At 46.0% G+C, this 24,398-nt stretch overlaps 1 protein-coding gene across 4 annotated transcripts in view; it reads left to right on the top strand.

Moving 5' to 3' along the window:
- Positions 1 to 24,398, top strand: part of LOC117752968 (thyroid hormone receptor alpha-B) — a 125,442-nt gene that overhangs the window by 84,943 nt on the left and 16,101 nt on the right. For all 4 annotated transcript variants that reach the window (XM_034570724.1, XM_034570723.1, XM_034570721.1 and 1 more), the window contains exons 5-8: positions 9,221 to 9,584; positions 18,049 to 18,110; positions 22,690 to 22,790; positions 24,087 to 24,234. In XM_034570724.1, coding sequence (XP_034426615.1) covers positions 9,529 to 9,584; positions 18,049 to 18,110; positions 22,690 to 22,790; positions 24,087 to 24,234 — 367 coding nt within the window. In that variant the 5' untranslated portion in view covers positions 9,221 to 9,528. The remainder of the gene's footprint in view (positions 1 to 9,220; positions 9,585 to 18,048; positions 18,111 to 22,689; positions 22,791 to 24,086; positions 24,235 to 24,398) is intronic.

Genomic DNA, 24,398 nt, shown 5'->3' with positions numbered 1-24,398 from the left:
TGTGGGGGTGGTTGGGGGGGGGGAAGAGAGCGCAGGAAGTGACACGACGAGCCGATACAAAAGGAAACGATTTGTTGGATGGTTTTAAAATCTGCAGCCTCTGGAAGTGTCGGCGCTCTGCAGAGCTCACGGGGGCCACCTTCAGAAAAGAGGAAAGAAAAAAGAGAAGTGAGCTGGATTTGTTTTCCCAATGCAGTCACATTCTTGGCAGCACCTTAACTCGTCCCGGCCAAAGGAGGGAGGGAAGAGGAGGGATCAGAGAGGTGGAGAGAGAGAGAGAGCCGAGGGGCGGAGGGAGGGAAAGTGGATGAGGAATGAGAGAAAGTGCAGATTTTTTTCTTTCTTTTGGCTCGCTGCCTGGTTCATTATGAGTTAATATGTAATATCCATCTATAGGTGTACTTTAATCTTTGGCTCACCTATAATCAGACGTGTGTTTTTATCTTTTCTTTCCACGTACACACAGGTCTTGTAAAAGTATATATACATTGCCTGGCATGGCCCCCGATGACAGAATGTTCTGGTTCATGTTTACTCTCATAAGTTACACAAACCAGTCACAGGACGTCCATGGATGTCCCCACTGCTCTTAGCCTAGTTGGTCTGTCTCTATAGAAACCTTGATTCTTCTCTATCACCACTGTTACAAACGGAGATCGTTGCAGTTCATTATAGTGAAGTTTAACTTGTCTTTAAATTGTGAAATAGAGAAATGTAAACAGATATGATTTTCTATTTGTCTCCTGATGGAAAATGAATGGACAGAAACTCTCTCAATCATTTCAAGGTTATGTTTTCACCCTTGTTCAACTGATTTCCACGAAGCTTGTTGTGAGGATGTGGTTTAGAGAAGAACCCATAAACGTTTGATTCAAGACTTTCTTTTCTTTAAGAGAATCGTTGCTGCTCTCCTTTGCTCTATATCATTGTAAATGGAATAAATCAAATTAAAGATGGTTGGTTGAACAAAAAGACGCAATTTAACTGCATCAATTTGGGCTCTTGGAGTTTGTGATTTCACGTTTTTTAATCAACTTTCCGACACTTCGTAAATAATGAATCTAACAACTTTCTTAAAAGGCCTAAGAGATGCACAAAGAGAAAGAAAGAAATCAGGACACAAATAGAGCTTTAAAGAAAAGCGATTTCATGATGCTGCTCGTTACCATGTACATGTTGTTCGCCACAGTGGAGCGATAAGAATGAGAGACTGTGTGACACTGGGGGGGACGAGAGCAGCGGCTGGCGGATCGTTAGAGAGCCTGTGCCCTGCAAGTATGCAGATGTCTCGTGTAAATTTATGTCTTTCGATTGCTCATCCGTCCCAGTGCCAGGCGCCAGCCAGTTCTGCCTTGCTGTGCCACTGGCCTTCTCTTTGCACTTCCCCCTAACAGCTACTGGCTGAGGTGCCACTGGGGGGGGACCCTTGACTCTCTCAGTGGTGCTGGTGGTTGCACGGGGCAGTTTTTTGTGTGTTGACAGGCTCCTCTGGGTAAACAGAGGTTGAGGATGAGCTCCTGTCTTCCTGTTTGAACTAGCGCCGCTCGTCTCTGCAGATCCAGCTTCACAACTGTCCCCTTTTCATCTCCGTCCACCTCTTGGGGTTTGGTGCGATCTTGGCTGGCTTATGAGACAACGGACCCCTGGACAGAGACGTTTAAAAGAGCCCGTCCCCTCTGACATGAGAGGAAGACACCCAGACTTAAAGAGACTTGAAACAACTATCAGCGTTTCACTTGTTGTTGTGTGTCTCTGAAGTTGTTTAGTGGCCGTGTTGCTTCTCATTGTGTTAATTTGTGCGTCTCTTTGAAGTTCAAGGGATCCAAACTAACTGAGCTGTGAAAGAGCTTCAGCTTTCCCAGGGTTTTTCTTTTTAAAGCCGTATCATAGCCATTATCATCATCATCAGTTCTTGAAAGTGACACGCAGACGACCGGCGAGCGAGGTGAAGACAGCCGGAGAAGTGGTGAAAAATCTGTGGAAAACCAAAGCAAACTATGGGACGGAAAGATAAACGAGACGCAGAGAGAAATTAGATGAAAGGCGCAGATAAGGCAGAGTAATTGAAAAGAAGATAATAAGAGAAACGGCGACGAAAACATACATTGGAATCTAAACGTCTGAGATCAGTTTCCCAAAAGGAAAATATAGACGCTAAATGCGCACTTTCCCCCAAAACTGCTGTCAGACGTTTGGATTCCACTGAACAAAAAACTGCCAGACGTATCTATATGTACGCCCCAAACATGCAAACAGAATAAGAAACATATTGTTACCAGCAGAGCCAGGCTAGGACACTGTGTTCCCATTTTCAGCAACTCAGCAGAGAGGGATTTGGAGTGTGTACTATATAAAGGCTTACTGATATACACACCGAGATGTGGGCTCTTTAAAAAATGTGTTGTAGTAACAAACACCCTGGTCTTAATACACCAGTCAGAAGAATTCCGTCAAAACCTAAAGGAACTGTTGTTTGCTTGTTCAACATCGGACTTTGGGAGACGTGACACGGAGTGAGCGCCGCCGATCGCGGCCTGAAGGCTCGGTGTCAAAGTGGGTCAAAGTTCAGACCGTTGGAAACCAGAGATTCGTGCCTGGCCCCGGGGCGTCGAGCGTGACAAGCTGATGCAGTCAGGTGCCACCGTGGTAAACAAATGGATGCGTGCAGTGTCTGATTAGTTGTGTTTATTGTCCTCCATCTGACAAAGCGTTAAACATTGACGTTTTTATGAACGTGGGAGTCTGCGTTTGTGCAAACTCGCGGCCTCAAGGTCAAGGTCAGGTTTACGAAGACGCCTGCACAGGTAGCGTTTAGTCACTGTGACCTTTTCATAATCCCTTAGTACTAATTAGCCTGGCGAGCGAGGGAGCGGAGACGTAGCGTGAAACATGATCTTTTTGCCTTTGACGGCTCGCGGGCCTGCGGTGCTAACACCCACCTGCCCCCTCTCCACCTCCATTTCCTCCATGACCAGACTGCACACGGCTCATCAACAACTCGGCCTTATCCTGCTCCATCACTTAACCACTAATTGCACGAGCCACCCTTGGGAGTGGGGGGGGGGGCACTGACCCCGACATTTTCATGCCACGGCGTTCATGGTGTGAATGTTAACGAGGGCTGGAATTCGCTCACTGCTGTCGAGCGGCGTACGCACCATCTTCACCGGCGGCTACACTCTACCTGCTGAGGCCTAACCCTTCTGCATTCATGGGGAAAGATGATTCTGTAATTGTTGTGTGGTTATTTTAGGCTCATTCTAAATTTAAATGAAAAGACTTCTGAGTGAACGCTAACACAGAAGGTCTGTTTCAGCGAATTAGGCAAATGACACATCGGAGCACATCTGTAATCTGCTGCAGGTCGGAACACGCCTGCAGCTGCGAGAAGCCGAGTTTTCACAGGTAGACGGTGGGATTATCTTGTAGAGTGTGAGCTTAAAGTCAATGACTCAAATAATTGGTCCGAGAGCCGAGAATCAAACTGTAGAGTCGGGGGGGGGGGGGGGGGGGGGGGGGGGGGGGGGGGAGATAACGGCAAAGAGGCAGACGTCTCTTTATAAGTGTGTTTCTTCCCAGTTCTTTCACTGAAGTCAGGAAACGCTTAGTAAAGAAAGTTAAAGGAGAATCATTCTGCTCATATTCAGTTTGATAGTTTTACTTAGTGTTCTAACTTATAAAGGTTCACATGCTCTAATGGTCAGGAAACACATCACTGTCCTCAGACCTGTCAATCGCTGCAGCTCCTCTTTTCAGCCTCTGTCTCAAACACCTGTCTCTTTAAGGCCCCTCCTCCTGATAAAGCCCAGTCTGCTCTGATTGGCCGGCTGGTTCACTCTGTTGGGATTGGTCAACGGCCTCCAACAGAACAAATTGGCTTGTCCACTCTTGCTTTACTTGGTTGCGTTGGGGGGGCGTGTCAAACCAATTGATGGGCGTGTTTTATGCAAATGTTGCACACAGACACACACAGACACATCTGATGATGATGATGCAGAAGTTTGGTCGGATTTCTGACGAGTTGTTTGAAGATCTTCCGTGTTTTCTGTGGCGCTGGAGCTTTTTAACTTTGCAGAACTTTTACATTGGCAAAAAAAATTTGAGGAAAGAAACTGAAAACAAATCATATGTCTCCTCGGAATTTTACATTTGTTCATCTGGCTTTTATTTTGACATTAACTACATAATTGTCAAGTTGGGTGAATGTATCTTAATAAGCTGTGAAAGTGCAGATGGAAAGGTCATGAATGGATAATGTATAATTACTGTCGGTCCCTTCAGCTCGAAAACCACTGAAGATGATTGGTTGTTAGTCTTTATCTCTTCTGGGGCCTTTTTAACCCATTTTTAGACTGAGAGCTAAAAACTCATTCTTTTTAAAGGAACAGCAACTCCAACATTTTACGTTCATTCCCAGTTCAGTGCTCGTCTGAAAGGAGCAACAGTTTGTGTTTCAGGTTTCGTCTGAAGTTTCCAAGAAGTACCTTAAAGTCCAGAGCGACTCGAAGGCAGTAACATTCATACGCTGAGGCTCCTGTGAGCTGCTTCACCGGAGCAGATGTTAGACAATAGCATCTTAAATCTGCCCTTTATCCTCTTTGCTGCAAACGATCAAAGTGCTTCACTTCTGTTCTCTGTGCAGAAACAAATCCCTAAATGTTGTTTCAGGGCCCTGTTTCTTTAACAACAACAACCTAAACATCCTTGAAGTTAACGATATCTCCGCGCTGTAGAACCACATTTCTCGCTGCCCTGCTTGTTACTGAAGGATTCATCCACCTCTGTTTTCTCTCTGCTCTCTTTCTGATGAACAGAGGGACATCGATCTCTTTGGCCCGGAACAGAGGAGAGAGAGAGAGTAGGTCATGTTTAATTAATTCTGAGCTTCTCCAGGCATCAACATGCACTCACTAGTTATTCTTTTGATGCATTTTAAAGTCTGTATTTCAGAGCATGCAATTAAAGGTGAACCCTGCTTGGGGGGGAAAATGCCAGTTTTTTTTTTTTAGTTTTTTTGCAGGCCCAATTAAAATGTGCAGGCTGTACTGGAAGGGAGGAAAATCAAGGTGCATGTGGCTGAGCCGTGTGAGTTGTGGCATGTGTGGGAGTGAGGGAGTTATTGTCAAACATCTGAGAGCGTTTGAGAGTGAGACATTTATTTTCACAGGAGATATCACACTTAGACTGCAACCACTAATTAGATTTATGATCAGTCATGAAAACCTCTTTAATTATTATGACTCCATATAAAGATGGACGACACGCACCACTTCCCCTTTAAAAAACAAAGTAGCCCAGATACTGACGCTGCCATCTTGTGCCAGTGACATCATTCAGGGCCAGAGTCTGCGTATTATTGATACACCCCCCCCCCCCCCCGACCAATCACAAATCAATCTCAGCTGTCAATCAAATAAGTAGTTAAAACGAAACTTAATCATTGACACGTCAGTCAGTTTGGTGAGATTGACCTATAATGACAGAAATCATTTGGCGCAAGTTTTAATTTGGTATATTTAGGGGGTGGGGTTTATGAACTATACTGCAGCCAGCCACCAGGGGGCCATCAAGACATTTTTTAGTCTTCTATTTGGGGAGCTGCCATGTCATCCATCTTTATATACAGTCATATTTGTATATATATATAAAGTCTATACTAGAGACACACAGCAGCAACCTACAGGACAAACTCTCTGTGGCACATCTGGAACTTTCTTCGTAACTTCTTGTAATCAAACTCTCTTGGTTACGTTTCTTTTGCGTAAATATCTACTATTGCTCCACTGCTGTCTCAACCCTGTAGCGCCACCTTGCAGGTTTGAAGCAGACTTGCGTATATATATATATAGTTTTCATATAGTTTTCTCTACACACAAAGATCTGCACCATGAGCTGGGTAATAACAGTTTGTTGCTCATTGACGTGCGCCGACCATAAACGGTTGTATAATAAATCAGTAACTGATCCTCGCACATTCGCAGACGCGTATCTATATATGTACATTTGTGCTGAAACCAGCTCCACGCCCCAACATTTGACTTGCGACACGTCCTGTTCTTTTCCTGTTATTTGTCTTCGTCTCCTGATAAGTGCGTTTATTTTGTCCTCATTCCAAGAGACGCCTAAGTCAAGTTTCTCTTTCCCCCTTTCATCAACTTTACCTCCATACATCTCTCCAGAACACAATGTGTTATATTATCTCGCACTCTTTCATTCCCTCTTTCCTACCCACTTTGTCCTTATCTCCGAATTTCCCAGCGTCTTTCCTCGAGCATGCTATGTGCTCTGTTCCGGCCCCACACCACTTGACAAATTGACCCTGGATATAGGGGATATTAGTGTAAGCATAACTTTCTGGGTGGGAGCGAGGGTGAAGGAGTACATACAAGGACACAGTAGTTAAGATGAAAGATGGCAGCTATATGGTGCGCGGGGAGGGGGGGGTAATCTTTCAAAGACAAGAGTGTTAACATTGTCCGAGTGTTATTTGTCCTTGCGACTCATCCAGGTTAGCATGTTCCGAGCTGTAAAGACACTTGAGTTCGGCTTCGTCCATCACCGTGAGCTCATCTCATCTAGACACTTTTACTTCTACACAACAATAACAATCATTTGTCCAGCTCTCTTGGAAAGCAAGACATTTCAAATCTACTTTTTGTTTTCTTAACAATCCCCCGTGGTGCGCGACGGCTACGTGCACACTGACCGGGATCTGACGGACGCACACCCTGCAGGGACCACCCTGAAGGACATGTTCGTTTGCTGTTTTATGTTTTTTTGTTGGTTTTTCTCCCACAAAAAGGAAATTTAATTTGGCCACATATGGCCTGGAGGTCTAAAGTCGCCCTCCCCTGTCGTAAAGAGACGTCTTAAATTACTAATGGTGCACAACCACGGCTATAAGATCGGCTACACTTGTGGAATTTCCATGTTTTTCCAGACGTGGGACATTTGTTCATTTACTTTGCTGATGCTCAGAATTAATATCACTTGCTCACCATACAGCACCCCCCCCCCCCCCCTCCCTCCTTTCCTGTGTGTTCTCTCTGTCACACTGTGATAAACAGCTAATTGTGCTGCAAACACAAACAACAACAGCGAGGCTAGTGCCACTCCAACAGTCAATGTGACGGAGTGAAGGGGATCGTCCTCTGGGAGTCAGAGTGTGTCATCACGCACCCGTTCAGGGTCAAATCTGCCTGATCTCTTTCAGAACGATGAATGGAGTCTCTCAGTGTCTCCCTGACTGTGTGTGTGTGTGTGTGTGTGTGTGTGTGTGTGTGTGTGTGTGTGTCATGTGTGAATGTGCTCAAGGGCATACTTGAAGAATGGTGTTTGATGTGTTGTGCACATGGGTCTTAATTAAGCCTCTTTTCATTAGAAACAAATTAAATGGGAATAAGCTCGCACTCACTCGCTGTGTGGATGTTTCAGATGCAATTAGCTGATCGAAGTAGTGAAAAATTGGTGTCAGCAGTAATTTTAAAGTGCTTCATTCACCGGAAAATTGAACGGGTTCTTCTCTCATCCCGACCACAGCCTTCCAAGTTTCTCCATAATCCGTCCACTAGTTTTTGCGTAATCCTGCAAACTAACAGATGGAAGTAAATATGTAACTGGAACCTTACAACCTTGTGTGATCTGCTTTTTAAAAGATGCTTACAAATAAACGTTGTATTACAATTATTGTTGTTTTCTGCCTTCAGCAGGTTTCTAGGATGTGGATCAGTTGCCAAATGCAAAATAATGACCATGCATGGAGATGATGAAATATTCCTGTTGCCTGCAGAGAAAGGCTGTTTTGAATATTGCTTATAATCGCTCTATTAGGAGCAATAGCAATAATAATATCAGTCACGTCTAAGGCTATTGTCATGCCCTGTATCCCACTGTTCCGGATTAGAAAGTCATTGAACCAGGGATTAGCGGAGGAAAGAATAAAGCCTTCCTTGGACAACAGAGGAGGGAGGCAGGGGCTAATGGATCAAGACCTCCTGAGCACTTACACACACGCACACGCGCACACATACACACCAGCACACGTTCCCCTTCACGTAGATTCAGCTGCTCATCCTACAGCTACTTAACCCTGAGCAAGAGGTGACAACCAGTAAGCACTTTTCCAGCAACGATCCAGTTGTAGCAGCAACAGTTGAGGGCCAGAGAGCTTCCCCTCTGACCTCCAGGGCCACCGTATCCCCTCTTAACTCGCTGTGTGTGACTTGTAGGAATCCCGCTGCCGCCGGCCGCATGAGGAAAAGCCTACGTTTCACATGACTACGGGTCATGTAATGTGAGGTGGAATGTGAAACACGTCCGCACGGGGGACTCGGAGGAGTTGACAGCATGACACGACATAGACACAACATGCGGTCCAGCATTTAGCCAAGCGCTCGTTTGGTCACTTGCTTGGAAAGAGGTTTTGGTGGAACACCTTATTTAAGACTAATTGAATGATCCCTGCCATGCTTTCGGGATCCGGGACGTCTCGTTGAGGGGGATTTTGGGCTTGGGTTTCGTAATTTTTGCCATGGAATGTGTTTCGAAATGTCTCGCTCTCTGTCTCTCACTGTGCGATCTATATCTATGCATGTGCTGTAAGTTGCAAAAGTGCTGATTACAAAGCAACTGGGTCTCACGTTGGGTTTAGGTCTCAGATTCGGAGTTATGAGTTGATTCCGAAGGCTCAGGTTATACAGATGGGTTTCTGGCAAGGATTGAGTCTTAGTGTGAAGCAAAGACTGTATTTAAAGATGAACAACACGTCTCCACTTGATAATAACCAACAGAAACGTTTGAGTTTGGTCTACAGCGAGCGACCAGACGCTGACCGAGGCGCTGTGGCTGTTGGGTCGTCCATCTTCATACACAGTCTATGGTATAAAGCCTTGGCAGAGCTTTAGATGTTAGTGACTCTGAGTTTAGCATCTTCCTCTGCACGGGCCTCTCATAGAGTCCATCAGTAGCACAAATCTGGAAGCACAAATCTGAAAGTCCAGCTAAAGGTGGGGTTTATTAGTTTAAAGGGGGAATAGCCTATTGTAACATATGATTTCACAAGAAGGAGTCTGATAATTGTCTCATGGACCTTGCAAAGGCTTCAATGAAAGAGATGCAAACTGCAAAATAGGAATAGGAGACATAAAACAAATGAATATTGTCATCACTGATCAATTTGCTTCATGAAATTAAATGGTCTGCCTCCTTGTTTCTCCTCCAGACTGGATCCCTCTCCAGCCTCCGTATCCCTGAGACCGACATCCACCTCCAGCCCCCCCCGCCGCTTCGCCCCATCAGAACCTCCAGCGTCTGACGCATCTTGCCGCTTCACACCGAGCCACAACACAACAGCCTCAAAGGGGGTCAGCTCCTTCTGGAGACCCCCTTCCTCGCTCCCAAGGCCCCAGGGACGGGACCCCGTCATGTTTCCCTGACTGACACCCCCCAACCGGCGAATGACAAGCGTGCATCCGAGGGTGGGGCTTGCCTCAGTCTCTCATAATTGGCTGCTGGATGGAATTAAGGTGAATGGAACACATGCCCAAGGAGCAGGACTCTAACCCATCAGAGGGAGAAGAGAAAGGGTGAGTGGAACATTCCAGGGCCCGAACGTTTTAAACATTCTTGTGTTTTCAGCTCGGCTCTCATGTTGGTCGGGGTAATATTATAAAGATCTACCGTATAAGTCGAACGGATCCATCGTGGAGTCGGCTACCTTGTCTTACCTAAAGTAAACTTCCCTGTGAGATGAAGCAGGCCCGGCCTTCTGCGGTTGTGTAACGCTGTTATGTATGGAAGAGGTTTCCTGAGGACACAGAGAAGGAGAACTTTCCTTTCCAGTCCCTCCTTTATCATCGAGATCTTTCTCATGGTGCTCACTGTTTTTACATCTCTGGACCCAGACAAGTTCAACAACGTACCCCCCCCCCCCCTTTTCTTTCAGTTTCTCTCGTCCTCTCGTCCTCTCGTCTGAATTGTTTGCAGAGAACTTAAGCTACATCTGACCTCGGCGGCGCTCCTCCCCTCGCTCCTTAACTTCTTGAAAAGCAGGGGCAGTGGGGCTGGCCCAAACACAAACAAACACGGGACTGAGCCCCTTCTCATTAATGAAAACATAATATTAGTGAAATGGGGCCTCGCTCGTAGGGCCGCTGTAAGAGGAAGGGGCCTCCTTTGTGGGAGAGGCCTCTGGGTAAAGGGAAGGGGGTTATCAGTCTATATCAGTCTGCTGTGGCTTTGAGAGAGGAGCTCAGTTCATGTACAAAAAACAATTTCATTTAAATTAAAAAGATAAAGTTCAACTGAACGACTTCAGTTTGAATCCAGTGGACTTGAGGTGTGTTTAAAGTTGAAGTGGGGGGGGGTCTGCTGTGTGTCCTCGCCCCCGGGTATGTTGACTTTTTCAGGCTAAGAACTAAGTGGATAAGACGGAGCACGTGAAGGCAGCACCAGACACAGGCCATTACCCTGCTGGACGTTTTCTGTCTCCACGATTAAGCTTAAATTGATGCAAAACCAACAAAGATAATTTGAGTTTGTGTTTTTATTACCGCGCGGAGGGCGGTAGAGGCCGGGTGTCTGGAATGCAGCATCGGATTCCCCTCCGCTGTGTCTCCATGTGCTGAATTACAAGCCTGTGTTAAGAAAGTCAATCCGGAGCCTCGATAGATTCCTCAGCTAACATGGACACCTGTCAGGAGATTAACAGCTCTGCTGCCGGGCGACAGGGACAGTTGCTGCAGTCATGGATGTGGGAATGAATGCCCTGGCCTTTCGCTTTTCACTCGACATGTTCGAGCGCAGGCATTCTGTGTCTCTCTGCTTGTGTTCCGACACCTGTACCAAGTGCCGGCTGCAGCGCTTTGCACCTCAGGGATAATTAAAGGCACAAAGCGCAGAGCTTCCAGGGGCCTCGTACTGGAGAGCTGGCTACTTAGGAGTGGATCCCAGTGGTGTGTGTGCGGCATGACGCTGGATTTAGTTTCATCTGCATGTTGTCAGCCTCCTGTTTTGAACGTTCGACTCTTTGAAGTCATGCTATGCTTACAAGTATGCCGACAGAAAAATAGGTCACTGTACTTGGTATGTGCTCGCAAATGTTTTTTTTTTCTGTCACGTACACAGTGATGGTAAAAGTTTCCCACATACTTGCCTCTCGTGTCTGTTTCGTCTTGATAGGTTTGTTACGCTGTGTTATTATCTTACTGTCCATTTAGGGTCAAATCTGTCTCGATGATGGGAAGGCAGCTCAAGATTAAACCAATGAGCATTCTTCCCTGACCCATACCGCATCTTTCAAGTTTCATGGAAATCCGCATCGTAGTTTTCGTGTAATCTCGCTTATAAACAAACAGACGACAAATGTGCAGGGGTGAAAACATAACCTCTTCGGCGGAGGTAGATATTTCAAGTGCTCCATTACATCAGTTATTTATTTATTTTTAAGTTTGATGCTTAAAACGTGAGTATTTCTGGCTTAATGTCTCATTAGGATGCATAAATATGTCGTACTTGGTTCAGTTAAAACGTGAATATGCAGTTGCAACATTCCTTGCTTGCATCACTTCTCCTAACATGTCACCACAGCTGATGTAAGGCTGTTTGCACTGTGTTGCATTAACAGTGGCAAAGGCTTGCACCATAGTGTTGTTGTGTGTGTGTGTGTGTGTGTGTGTGTGTTTGTTTGTTTGCAGGGATCTTTGTTGCCGATGTGCTTCGTGGGGCCAGTTTTAATCCTCTCTAGTCATCTGAGGGCCTCCAGTCAAACAGCAGATCACGGTGCTCGGCTAATTGTTTGTTCAGCGCGTCTCAGGCTGCAGTCCCCTCGATGCTGTGAAGATAAACTCACTCACTACAGTTATCGTAATGACTTACTTACTTAGCAGAGCAGATGGACTCACTAAGGTGTCTCACATGCAGCATTTGCATGTGGATGTTATTAGAGCAGGAGCAGAGTGGTGTGTTATAATCTGTGGCATTTGTCTGTCGTCTGTCGGGCGGTTTTAATCCAATTTGGATTAAACTTGGCACGTTGGTCGTGAGCAAACCTCCGCCAAGGCCCAACAGTAAAATGAAATTCAATCAAGCTGCACCAAATTGCACACACTCATATAAATCAATCTTACAAAGCTAATTTTAATAATAATATCATCCTTTTGTCAATCAGTTAGTCACCTGAGCTGAAACTGTAGCACATAGTGAGTGTTTGAGACTTGCAGTGCAGGTGAAGCATCTCTCTGAGAACCAGAGCTCATCTGAATTTCATATTTACCGCAGGTATGAAGTGTTTCGCTCGGCTGTAAACAGCAGGAGACGAGTGAGAATAACTCTGCAGCCTTCATGTCAGGGGAACACGCTAAACCTCTCTGTGCATCCAGAGGGAGGACGATCAATCTACCGAGCACACGTTCACACATGTAGAGAGAAACCAGGACCTGTTTAACATGCAGAGAAAACATTTGCATCTTGACACGCTGGCAGGAAGTGCGACCCTTTCACAGCCATGTTCTGTAATGTGTGTTGTTATCATGGTTCCTTAACCTCCTGTGACATAAAGGTCAGGTCTCCCTGTGTTATCTTCCTCGCTGACTTTAATATCAACCACAGCCGCTGTGGGTCGATCAGACTCTCTCCTCCGCTCCACTTCAGTGTGTCTGCGGTGCAGCTGAACAACGTAAACAAGGCTCCGCTCGTCCTCGGCCGGGACGAGGACTTCCTGTCAGGCGCAGGTTAAAGTCATTGTTGTTTTCTCTCTTGCTGTGGATTTTATGACTTGTTGTGAACAAGTTGGGCTTTGAAATGATTCTATGTTGAATAGAATGGAAGTTGCAGTGTGTACATGTATTTCTATAAAAAGATGAAGGGGTTTCATTTGCTTTATGCATGAATTAATATGTACATAACCCATATATCTCCTTTATTTTTACAGCAGTTTTTATACAGAGTCACACATAAAATACAAAAGCATGTAAAGTGAATGTTATTCGAGCGAAGCAGAGGGTCGGGGGCCTGGAGGTTAGAGCAAGACTCCCGCTCGGGAAATGAATATAAGTCAATGCACAGGAAGTATCGAGCTGTTTATATTTGAGGATTTAGCTCCGAGTTTATTATTGGTTGCATGTGGTTTACAGTGCACTTGTGTGTTTGGACAGAGGGAGTTGTCTTGCTTTCACTCTGAGGCTTTGCTATATCCCCTCCGAGCTCGGCCTGTAATTTACACAGTGGCCGAACACATGAGGGAACAAAGTGTCCATTAGTGCTGCATGTAAAGGACGGACGGGCCGAGCGGTAGCGGCCGGACTGCAGCGTATAGGCTGAACAATAGGATCCTTTGCTGCTCTAAACATAGGACAAGGGGCTTTTATTCAGACAGTTATAGATATAATTATCTGGACTATTCTCAGTGTCTTTGTGTTGTTCCTTCTTTTTACAGCGAGTGTGCTTCAAAGCAGGTGCTTCTCAGCCCTTTCCATATTTGAGAGTCAGACTCAGTTCAACAAAGAAATATCATAAAACACATTATCTCACTGGTGTCTTGTGGTGCCGGGCCGTGCTCATAGTTTGGATTATATATGTCCAAGTTTTGAAACATCTATCGCTGAGATTTCTGCTTCTATCCCGACACAAAGGAGGTGACTGGAAATCGTATCCTGGCGCTCTCGCAGTAATGAAAAGTGACGTTTAGAAAGTGTAACAGCAACATGTCTTCTCAGATACAGTGTCGGTGTTCTACAGAGCTCCCTGTCAGCAGGTTCTGTCAGGGCTGTGTCTGCAGCAGGAAGAAGTGCCTCTGAAAACTGATCTGTGTTCCCAGGATCAGAGTCGAGAGTAAACAAGATGTCGTTTCTGGGAATTCAACATTTCTGTATATTTAAAGGATATATAGGATGTTTTTGTCTTTCCGCCTTATAGTTTTTTTAAGTTCTGCAAAGTTAAGAAGTCTCTGAGCTCCTCTCCTCCACAGTTCTGTATCTACAATGCAAACCAAGTAATAACCTTGATTGAAATGATTAACCTGATACACGTTAACACCCTCTAATCAGACATGGGAGGAACATCTTCGACCTGGGGGCTGAATCTGCTTTTTGAATCTCTGCTGGTTGAGTCTCATCATTCGCAGAATTTTTGCCGACCCTCTAATCAGTGTTGTGAGTTTTGACTCAATGGTTCATGCTTTGGCGGCTGTAAGACCGAGAGGTGCCTGCCTGAAACAGCTGTGCTCCCACCCACCCACCTTTTAAGCATTTTTCAACGTTATGACATGGGCGGACCTGCAGGTGAACCTGTCCTTTGAGGACATGTAGTTCTCACACAGTATTGATTGCTGCCTTGTGCAATTAACCATAATGAAACCTGCAGTGTCTGAAAATAGCTGAGTCTCATGAGAGCGCTCTGCTACCTGACAGCTCAGCAATTACCTGCGAGACGCTCGCTGTCAGAGGCACAGGTGGAGAAACTGGCTGCGCTCCAATCAGGGCAGACTGGGTGGTACTCGCGGCAGAGCAAGGACATCTTGCGGATTGGAGGAAGAGTGGGTTGGCAGAGTAAACATACCTGTAGCTCCGCTCGTAGAGACTTCAGGGCGTAGGGGAGTGACACTGAGTCAGTGCAGCAGCTACATCTGCAACCTCAACTCCGACTGCTCCTCCGCTATGCATGTTTTACAGTCCCACCAGTGCATCATCAGGTCAGCACGATAAGTCTTTATTTTCATGTCATCTGTTTGGCTCACGTTGTTGATTCCTTTGTTCTCTATTTGTTTTGGGCTGCGCGACACGTGCTGAGTCGTACAACGTGTACAAACTCTGCACGGCGATTGGGCCACAGGAATGGAAGCGTTGCTCTCTCTCTCTCACGCGCCAACTGAAGATTTAAAAGTGTGTGTGTGGGAGAAGCTGCAGAGCGAGTACAGTACGTGCATGTGTGTGTGTGGGTGTGGGGGGGGGGGGGGTGGATCAGGTTTCTGTAAAGGCACAGTGCATATTTAGAGATGTGTTGCAATCTGTATTCCTTCAGAGTTGGAGATTGAAAAGCTCTGTGGTATGCCTGCGCACGGCGTCGTGCCCCAACCTGCAAAAACTCTCATTCCATCAAAAAATACTCAATTATGCATGATGTTTTCATCTGGAGACAGGAGCACTTGTATTTGTGCTAAATGGCCACATGTTCTCCGGCGGTTTGATGGAGTCTGAAACCCTGTCAGGCTGCTCGCTCTTTGCATAAGCAAACTTTGTTGGCATGTTGTTTCATTGCGGCGCTTCAAACCCTCGTGTTTGACAAGAAGTTGATTAATATTTCAGGTGCAGCCTCTTAGTGAAAAATCTAAAAAAGACTGGAGACTGTCACACTGAGCTCTCTTTGTGCACGTCGGGTTTTTTCCTGTGGTTTGTTTCCTGATTTGCTTTCTTCCTGAGGCCACTTGCTTCTCACTCACTCTTCACGCCGAGGAGTGAAATGCACTTGTAACGCCGAGCGTGCTAAGTTCTTCTTTTAGCTGCGAGGCTGCTAATATTTTCCTCAGCGCTATTTAGGGATCGATTAGATCTTAGCTAGAGCCGGAGCCTATTAAGGGAGCTGCTGCTTTTTATTATGTTTTCATTATAGTATCTCTGCTGTGCCGATGCTCTCGCTGTTGTGCCATCATATCTGTGATGTGTGCTTGAAAACAGAACGCTGCATGGCTCCGATAAGGGGAAACAAAGCCTTCTCACATGTGGCAGGTTGTCGCATTGTCGTTTTGTGAGGGGACCTGTTGTTGTACAGAGACGCAGAGAAGGTGTAGTTGTCGCAGGAGTGATGGAGACCAGAATAAAGAGTGTTGTTTTGTCCCTGTATTGCTTCGGTTTCCATCTAAAACAACCTGCTGCTGCATGGGTGCGCTCAACTGTCACATAGCTGACAGATTGATGATTGTCGCCTGCAGCACCCGTATGGTGTGATGGTGACGCCAGCTGACAGAGGGAGAGACGTTTACCTCTGAGTGGCAGCGAAAAACTCCACCTGATCTTTCTGCCGCTGTCACAGACGTTAATTGTTTGTTTATTTGCCTGCAAAGTGAAGGGAAATCACCGTCCACGTTCAGAGACTCGGTGAAATGGTCACTAAATCCGATCGTGTGGCTTCACAGGTTCGAACCCCCCGCCACCTAACCCGTCATGGTCCCGTCCGTTCTCCTCCTACAGCCCAGCACCACAGGAACACTATGTCCGTGAGTCAGATCCTCGTTCTGTGAGACTGAACAGACACAACAATCAGGAGGCATCAAGCCTCGACTCAATAAGAGCTGTTCTTTAATGTCCCACTAATCCGCCTGATGTACTGAAGAGGGCAAAGAGAAGCGTAACTGAGAACAAGACAATGGTGTAATTAAGATTAAATGTGAACGGCAGTTTGAGTTCCTATTTAAGCTCAATTACAGCAGCTCCGCATCTTAAGCAGCAGTTTTATCGTCACAGGGGAAAACTGTGTTTACTGGTGTGGAAAATAAAAACAAGCCGACTTGTGAAATCAGAAAGAAACATTTGGGTCTTTTCAATGACAGGAGATTTGCAATGTTTACATTTATTAGGTAACAAAAGAGTCACTTTGAATATAATGACCTGCTAAAGATTGGAAACTTAAGAAAATATATGTTTTAATGCAGCGAGAACGTGTCAATCATGACGTCACAGCACATTTTGATATCATCAAATAACTAATTTAAACAAAAACAAACAAACATACATCAATGTGATAAAAACAAACTGAAGAAAATATAGATTTTTCTAGTCCGTGTCTAATCTGCTAACATGGAGGAGGCAGGGTTTATGAGGTATTCTTCAGCCAGCCACCAGGGGGCTTTGGGGGAGCTGTCATTTCGTCCAACCTTATCATAGAGTGTTCAGGTTACTAACTATAGTACTTACGTTTTACCTATGTAGGCCACACTCGCACACCGCCCTCGGGGGGGGGGGGGGGCTTTATGTACGACATGCGACTCCCTCCATCGGAGGACACTTCAGGAAGACGCCCGACGAGGGATCCTTCCTCCAGATAACAACAAACACACTGTAACACAACTCTATCGCAGGGCAACTGTAAACCGGGGGCCTGTGGGCGCCGCGTCCTGACAGAGTGGCACCTTGTTTTATTAATGACGCTAATGGAGTCCTGTTCCCTCTCCTGGAGCCGGTGGTGCCGGGCTCTGCCGCGGGAGGAGAGCCTCGGGTGATCGGCGGCGTCTGAGAGCACAGAGCCGGACTCTTGGGATTCTGAACACATCCAACATCCGACACGGAGAGATCTCCCTCCCAAACTCACCCCCCCATCCCCTCTCTCTCTCTCTCCCTCTCTCTCTCCCTCTCTCTCTCTCTCTCTCTCTCTCTCTCCCTCTCCCTCTCCCTTACTTAACTCCCCCCCCTCCTCCATCTCGGCTCTTTCATAATTCCCCTCGGAGCCGCCAGGTCCCATCTGTGCTCTCCATGTCTTTCACGTGTGTCAGTGCGGCTGCAGGTGTCTGTCAGTACTTGTTGAGATTGCGTGTTGCTTTGCATTTGCTTGATTCATGTCAGAGGGGCCGCGTTTCAGTTTCCTGTTATTGTGAGGTTCCCCCCCCAACCCCCACCCGACCCTCAATAATTAGACTTGTTCTGTGGGTTTATTTGTGTTGCCCCACAAAATCTTTTTGGTTCTTTTGCTGCCGCTGCTTGGACTCGGTTCGGGAACAGAGCTTTTCCTGCCAAAATGCATTTGGCATTGTAGTAAGAAAAGCTCCCTTCTCCTTTCACACGGTGTTTATGACAAAAACCTTGGTTCGTCCGTTTCCCTTCCTCTGTTTGAAATGAATGCAGAACATGCTCCTCTTTTTAAATATCTAAATTGAGCACCAGATGCTTGGCTCTGCGCTGGTAGAGGAAACACTGATGGACTGTAGTGGGTTGTGTATACATTAATGTGTTTTTCTTTGCAGAGGTATTGAATCCAGATACACTATGATGTAATATATGTATTTATTTCAAGTACTTTCACTGATTTCTCCTTATTGTTCTCTCTCTCTCTCTTCTCTGTCAGGTGGCTCAATGGCCCGAAAAGGAAGAGGAAGAACAGCCAATGTTCGGTGAAGAGTATGACTGGTGAGTACGGTGATGGATGGTGTTTTAATCGGTGCACTCTCTGCCAGTTGGCACCTCGGAGACAACAAACTTCCACCGACTCGAGTGCGAATTAAGTCTGAAATGTCTTTTAAAAGAGCAAATCATTTCCAAGTTTCATTTTGGACGATCCCTTCGCCTGAATTGTGTTTATGAAGGTTTGATATATATTTGGAGTCCCTGCATATGTTTTGGAAGAGGGAGAGAGAAAAGGGAAGAGCTGTCAGGCGTCGCAGCAGTTAATGCAGCAGCTGAGCGACTGAAGCAGATGCTGGTGGAACATGATTCACTGCTGCCTCGTGCACATTACGCCTCGGATTTGTCACCGAGAGAGAAAAAAGTGAAACATCTTGGCATCTGTCATCAATGAACGAAAGGCTTCCGCTCTATCTGCTTCCTTGTCGGACGGAGCCCGTTGTCTGAGTGACGGCTCCGTATTCCCCCCAGAAGCTGAGAGAGAGGGCGATATTGACAGTGATGTTGTATGAGCAGTACAGGACTCTTGATGTGGCGTTTATATAAAACACACCTCGCCTGGTCTCTGCTCTCCTCGTGTGTTCGCCCCCAGCACGATCGCTGCCTGCGTCTCTGGATCACTGCTGGAACCTTGTACCTTATTCTGCCTGCCATGCTCCATTTGAACTGGGAAAGTATGACAATATATCAGCCTGAGGCGTATATATATATATATATATATATATATATATATATATATATATATATATAGCGGCTGGAGATTGAGTTGCACACACTGTGAGGATGTCAGCATCAGACGCTGGATGCCTCACGACCGGTGTTTGTCTGTGTTTGAACCAGAGGTACTGAGATGCACCAGTGGGGACCATCATATTTAAGAAGTGAAATATTGATATAGCAAGTAGGGAAAGTTTAGAATCTTTTTCAGGCCAAAAACACAATAAATATATGCTGTAAAAATCGGTGGAAAAACCCAGATTGTGTTTTTTTACAGATGTTTTGGGGGCATTCTGCCTTTTATTGACAGTCCAAGGGAGAAAGATGGCAGCAAAGGGCCAGTTGGAGTAAATCGAAGCGGCAGGTTCACCACAGTTTACTCCGTGATGAATGAAACAGTTCCAGTGTGAAGATAGTGGAGAGTAGAAAGTCTTGTATATTTCCCTCAGGAGGCGACGGAGCTGTGAATGTTACGACACGATTCATCAGGTGGACACGAACACGGCTCCAGATAAGTGCGGATGCTTCTCCACGACGGCTCCGCCTGTTACCAGACGACTGTTTTCTATCATTTGAGCTGAGCCGGGTTTATAAGGTGATAATGTGTCCAAGCTGCCCGTGTTGTTCTCATCTGTTAAACAGTCTATTCCAGCCACTCATAAACTAAACAAGCAAAATAAACAACTGGAGGACGACATCTCGAGCCTCCTGGGGACGTTCTGATGATTATTTCAAACTAAACCATCAAATCAGCAAATGAATTGATGATACAAATACTCGCAGCTTTATTTCTCCCTTGTGTGTGTTGAGGGCTTTTTTTATTGTAAGTGTGAACAATGTTTGAATTTTAAATTAAACTTGACAGACCCGCAGTGTATCTGTACCAGTCAGTGAAGGGCCAATAAACACCGCAGCAGTGGGCACACTAGATTTTATTGACCCCCCCCCCCCACTCTTTGGTGTGTTTACGCTTTCAGATGTCATCTCTGGAGTTGTGTTGTCGTGTAAGGAGAAACCACCCTGCAGGGTTCAGATCCCCATCGGGTCCCGGCTCGTCTCCGCACGCTTCAAAACAAAGAAACAGCCGATTATTACCGTTTGCAAAAAAGAATCTCGCGGAGCTTAAATATTAGTCTTGACCGAGGCACGCTACAAAAATGTCTTCACCCTTGTGGAGGTCTTTGTTGGTGGGGGGGGGGGGGTGCGTACTGCAGGGCCTGTCGTAGGAGGGACGGGGGGGGGGGGGGGGGGGGGGTGCAGAGCAGGAGAGCTGCAGCGGTATTGATTTGGGGCTTGGCTTCCCAACACAGCCGCAGCAGACTGACTGGAGGATCCGGTTGCTGCCTGTGCTTCGCTCTGCCAACACACTGGAGCTGACGTTTTTCCTATATGATCCCTCTCTGATGTCCTTATTATCTTTCATGTGGCCTGTTCCTCTTCTGCTTCCCCTCAGTCCCTCTTCTCCTCCCCCACTTAGTGTTTCTTTGTATTTTTCTTGTCATCTTCTGGCCGCAATGTGTGTGTGGTTTTTTTTTTGTGGTTTCTTTCATTCCTCTCTTAAGGATCGAGGCTCAGACTGAAGCTGCTTCTTGAGTCTTTCACTTTTTCCTCTATCAAGTTTTTTTAATTCATTTTGATCCCTAATTGTTAAACTTTTTAACAATATATAAAAAAACGAGCGGCATCTTGCAATCAACAGGTTCCATTATGACACACACACACACAGACACACAGACACACACACACACACACACACACACACACACACACACACACACAGACACACACACACACACACACACACACACACACACACACACACACACACACACATACACACACAGACACACTAATGCCCCTTCAACGCTTGCTCTCGTCCCTCTGTCTCCTTTCATCCTTCTTTCCCACAATCCCTTTCTGTAACTAAACCGACATGGGCAGAACCCAACAGACACTGCTCACACACACACACACACACACACACACACACACACACACACACACACACACACACACATACACACACACACACACATACACACATACACACACACATGCAATTTTATATGTCATGAAAACATCACATGAAGTGTATGTCTGTAATGCGACCATCTGCCTTTGGCTCTGTGTGTCTGTGTGTGTGTGTGTGTGTGTGTGTGTGTGTGTGTGTGTGTGTGTGTGTGTGTGTGTGTGTGTGTGTGCACGTGTGTGTGTGCACGTGTGTGTGTTTATTTGCAACTTGCAGTGTACCATCTCCTCCCTCTCCCACTTTCGCAGCCATATATCGTAGGAGATGGTTGGAAATCTGCTATTTCCTGTGTGTCTGTGCTCACGCCCTCAGTCTCACTGGTCTTGCAGGCAATATGGAAAAAGAACATACTGTCCTATTCCCGAGTTCAAACACAGAGAGACGAGTGCAGAGAGGAAGACGAGTATCAGAGCGAGAGAGAAGGACTCACTGTACACGATATATTGAAATAGTTGTTGTAAATTTAGTTAAAATGTAGTTTTCATAAGGTTAAAGACTCTGTAATGCTGCGACCACACTGATCTGAGGACGTCCGCACATAGCGAGAGCGGTTCGCATGCTTTTCGTCAAATTCAAAATAAACGTCTGACATAAGTCAAAAGTTTTACAGACTTTTCTAATGTGATTAACCTTTTACAGCACGGAGACCAGAAAAAAAACATCAGATGCTCGACTTTTAGCCGTCCACTTTTTAGTCGATCTATTAAAAGACATGTCCGTCAATTAGACAGTAATTAGAGAGGGCGGATGTCCTGACGTTCGGCTCTTGGCACTCGTCAAATTTCCATTACCTCTGAGACGCTGCTTCGTTTATATTGGGATCGACCAGTCTGCTTTTCAGAGACGCCATACGCTGTGGTTTACAGTGGTCGTGTTTGGAAGCAGAGCCTTTGTGTGGGTGTGGTGGAGTTTACAAGATGTGTGTTGAAGACGCTATATGGGCCTTTAAAGGCTACCCTGTAGAATTTACTAGTAAACAAACTATAGTTATGTTTAAATTTAGTGTTTCTCACCAGAGACAAACTATGTGTATTTTTGTATTTTTCCCTCCCTCATAAAAGCAGTTTTGTCTCTTTAAACCAAACCAAAGAGCGACTGAAAACTAAAAATAATAAAGTCGATAAAGTCCAAAAAGTAAAATGGGATTTGAACCCCGGCCTCCCTGTGTTTGACCGGCTCATGCACCCCCACCTGCTCTGCATGCAGACTCTGTCGCACTTGACACCACCTCACTCGACTTCCTTCGGGCTTTCTGCCAGAAAAGCTCTCTCGCTGAAGGCCTCGGAGGCAAACCTCTCCCATGTGCAAGACACAAACAAAAAGCTTCTCCATCCCCGGGCCGGCTTTCTTACGTCAGAGGTCTCACACTCTGTAGGTTGAGCTGGGAGCTTCCTTCCCTGCCAAGAAAATGAATGTAATCAGGTCGGACATCTGACACTGACCAGAGAGCCTTTTTTATTCATCAGTCGGAAAAGTGAGATCGAAAAGATCGCTGGTGATTTCAGCTTTTAATGTGTTTTTCATTTCACAGAGGTGGAACAGTACCGGGAAGTTTTTCCATAGGTTTGGTAAATCAGCAGAAGTGGCTCCGTCTCCGAGCTGCTGTGCGGCGGAGACGAGTAGAAGCCATGTGTGGTGGTGCAGCACGTTAACTCGGCCCCGTGGCCCTTAGTGGTAATGAAATCTGACGTCCTGAAGTCGCAGCACGAGAGTGATACGATTCTACTGTTGTGTAATAGTGTGACGGACACAGGAGGCTTGTCTGCAGCATCGTCTGTGATGAAATATATCTTATCACTCCGTCTGACTTCATCCTTCTCCTGCTTCTCTGTGTTTCAGGGTACATCCCCAGTTACCTCGAAAAGGATGAGCCATGTGTGGTGTGCGGGGACAAGGCCACAGGTTACCACTACCGCTGCATTACATGCGAGGGCTGCAAGGTAGGCCCCCACCGACACGCACACAGAGCGCAATATACACACACGTCTGCCAGGAAACCTGACGTGAACCCGCTGAGGTCATCTCCTCCCCCTGCACACGCTATAGTCCCATATCTGGCGTGTGCTCCTCCACACGCACACGCGCCGTCGCTTCAAAGTCAGCACATGCCTTCACACCAGCACACAGCAGGATCATAGATCCTCACGCTATGTGCAGCTGCAGAAAGATGATATATGAAGATATTAGCTTTAAACCCGTCAGTCAGCCTGGTATCAGGTGTGGGATCCGTCTGCTTCTCTTCCCTCGGTTCTGCTGTTTCTTCGTGAATTACATTTTATCTGAGGAAACTTCCACACGCACCGAGTTTAGTCTGAACCGAAATAACAGTGTAACAATGAATTAAAATCTCAATCAGACCGACAGCGAGAGCCGGACTCTGCACAACATCTACATCATATTTAATACACGCTGAACACCACATCTGCATCAGCACAGAAACTGCACAACTATTCCACACGACAGCGTACTGCTGTTTGCACCTATCCTTACCAGATGTATAGGATTTATACATGTATAAAATTCCCTCCTTCCTTCCTCACACTATATTATTCTCTGTAAATAGTAAAATTACGATGTGAAACCAGAACTAACCAGATCAGCAGGGGAACAAAGACACGAAGCTCGGTTCAGACTCAGTGAGCGATGCTGTATTTTGATGTGTGATTGTTTTGGCAGCCTCCTAAAAGATGAGCGTATTGATTTCGGTGTGTGTGCAGTTGAATGCACAGGTTTCTTCTCTCTGACGTGTTTAATCTAATAATACACTCACAGTACCGAGGTTTTACTTTATAGATGGGTATTTATTTCCTACTTTGATTTATTTCCTCTCACTCCCACATTGCTGCCTTCTTCTAATGATTATATTTGGATGGTAGCATTTGCATGGATTTGGAAGGAAGTCAGACAAGCAACAAATTAGATTAAAAATTCTCGATCTTCCTAATTAATTTAATCACACAGAGATAAATGAGCAGTAATGGAAGTTAAACTGTGGTAAAGCAGCGACGTGCTTGTGTCAGACTTGTGTTTATTCCTCCTTTCCCGTCTCTCCTCTTTGTTTTCCTCCCTGATTCTTGTGTTCCTCCCTCGCCTCATCGTGCTAACTCCTAATCACTCTCTCGCCTACTCATCTCGTACCCTCGATAAAACCCTCTGTGTTCTGTTCATTTCCCCCCCCCCATAAACGTCCCTCACTGCCTCCTATCGCCCATTCATCCCTCGCTCTCTGCCTGCAGGGTTTCTTCCGAAGGACCATTCAAAAGAACCTCCACCCCAGCTACTCCTGCAAGTACGACTGCTGCTGCATCATCGACAAGATCACCCGCAACCAGTGTCAACTCTGCCGCTTCAAGAAATGTATTGCGGTGGGCATGGCCATGGACTGTGAGTGTTCTGCACATATACACACACAAAGAGAGATGAAGAGAAAAGAAAGCACATTAAAGCACCTTCACATGGATCTCATGCAATTTGGAGTCTTGCGTTTTTTTTTTGCTGCTCTTTATGTTTGAGAAGCTGGTGATGAATTTGAAATGACTGGCTTCATA

The sequence above is a fragment of the Hippoglossus hippoglossus genome, chromosome 19, assembly GCF_009819705.1.
Source record: "Hippoglossus hippoglossus isolate fHipHip1 chromosome 19, fHipHip1.pri, whole genome shotgun sequence".
Lineage (NCBI taxonomy): Eukaryota > Metazoa > Chordata > Actinopteri > Pleuronectiformes > Pleuronectidae > Hippoglossus > Hippoglossus hippoglossus.
This window is presented reverse-complemented; position numbering and strand designations above follow the sequence as displayed.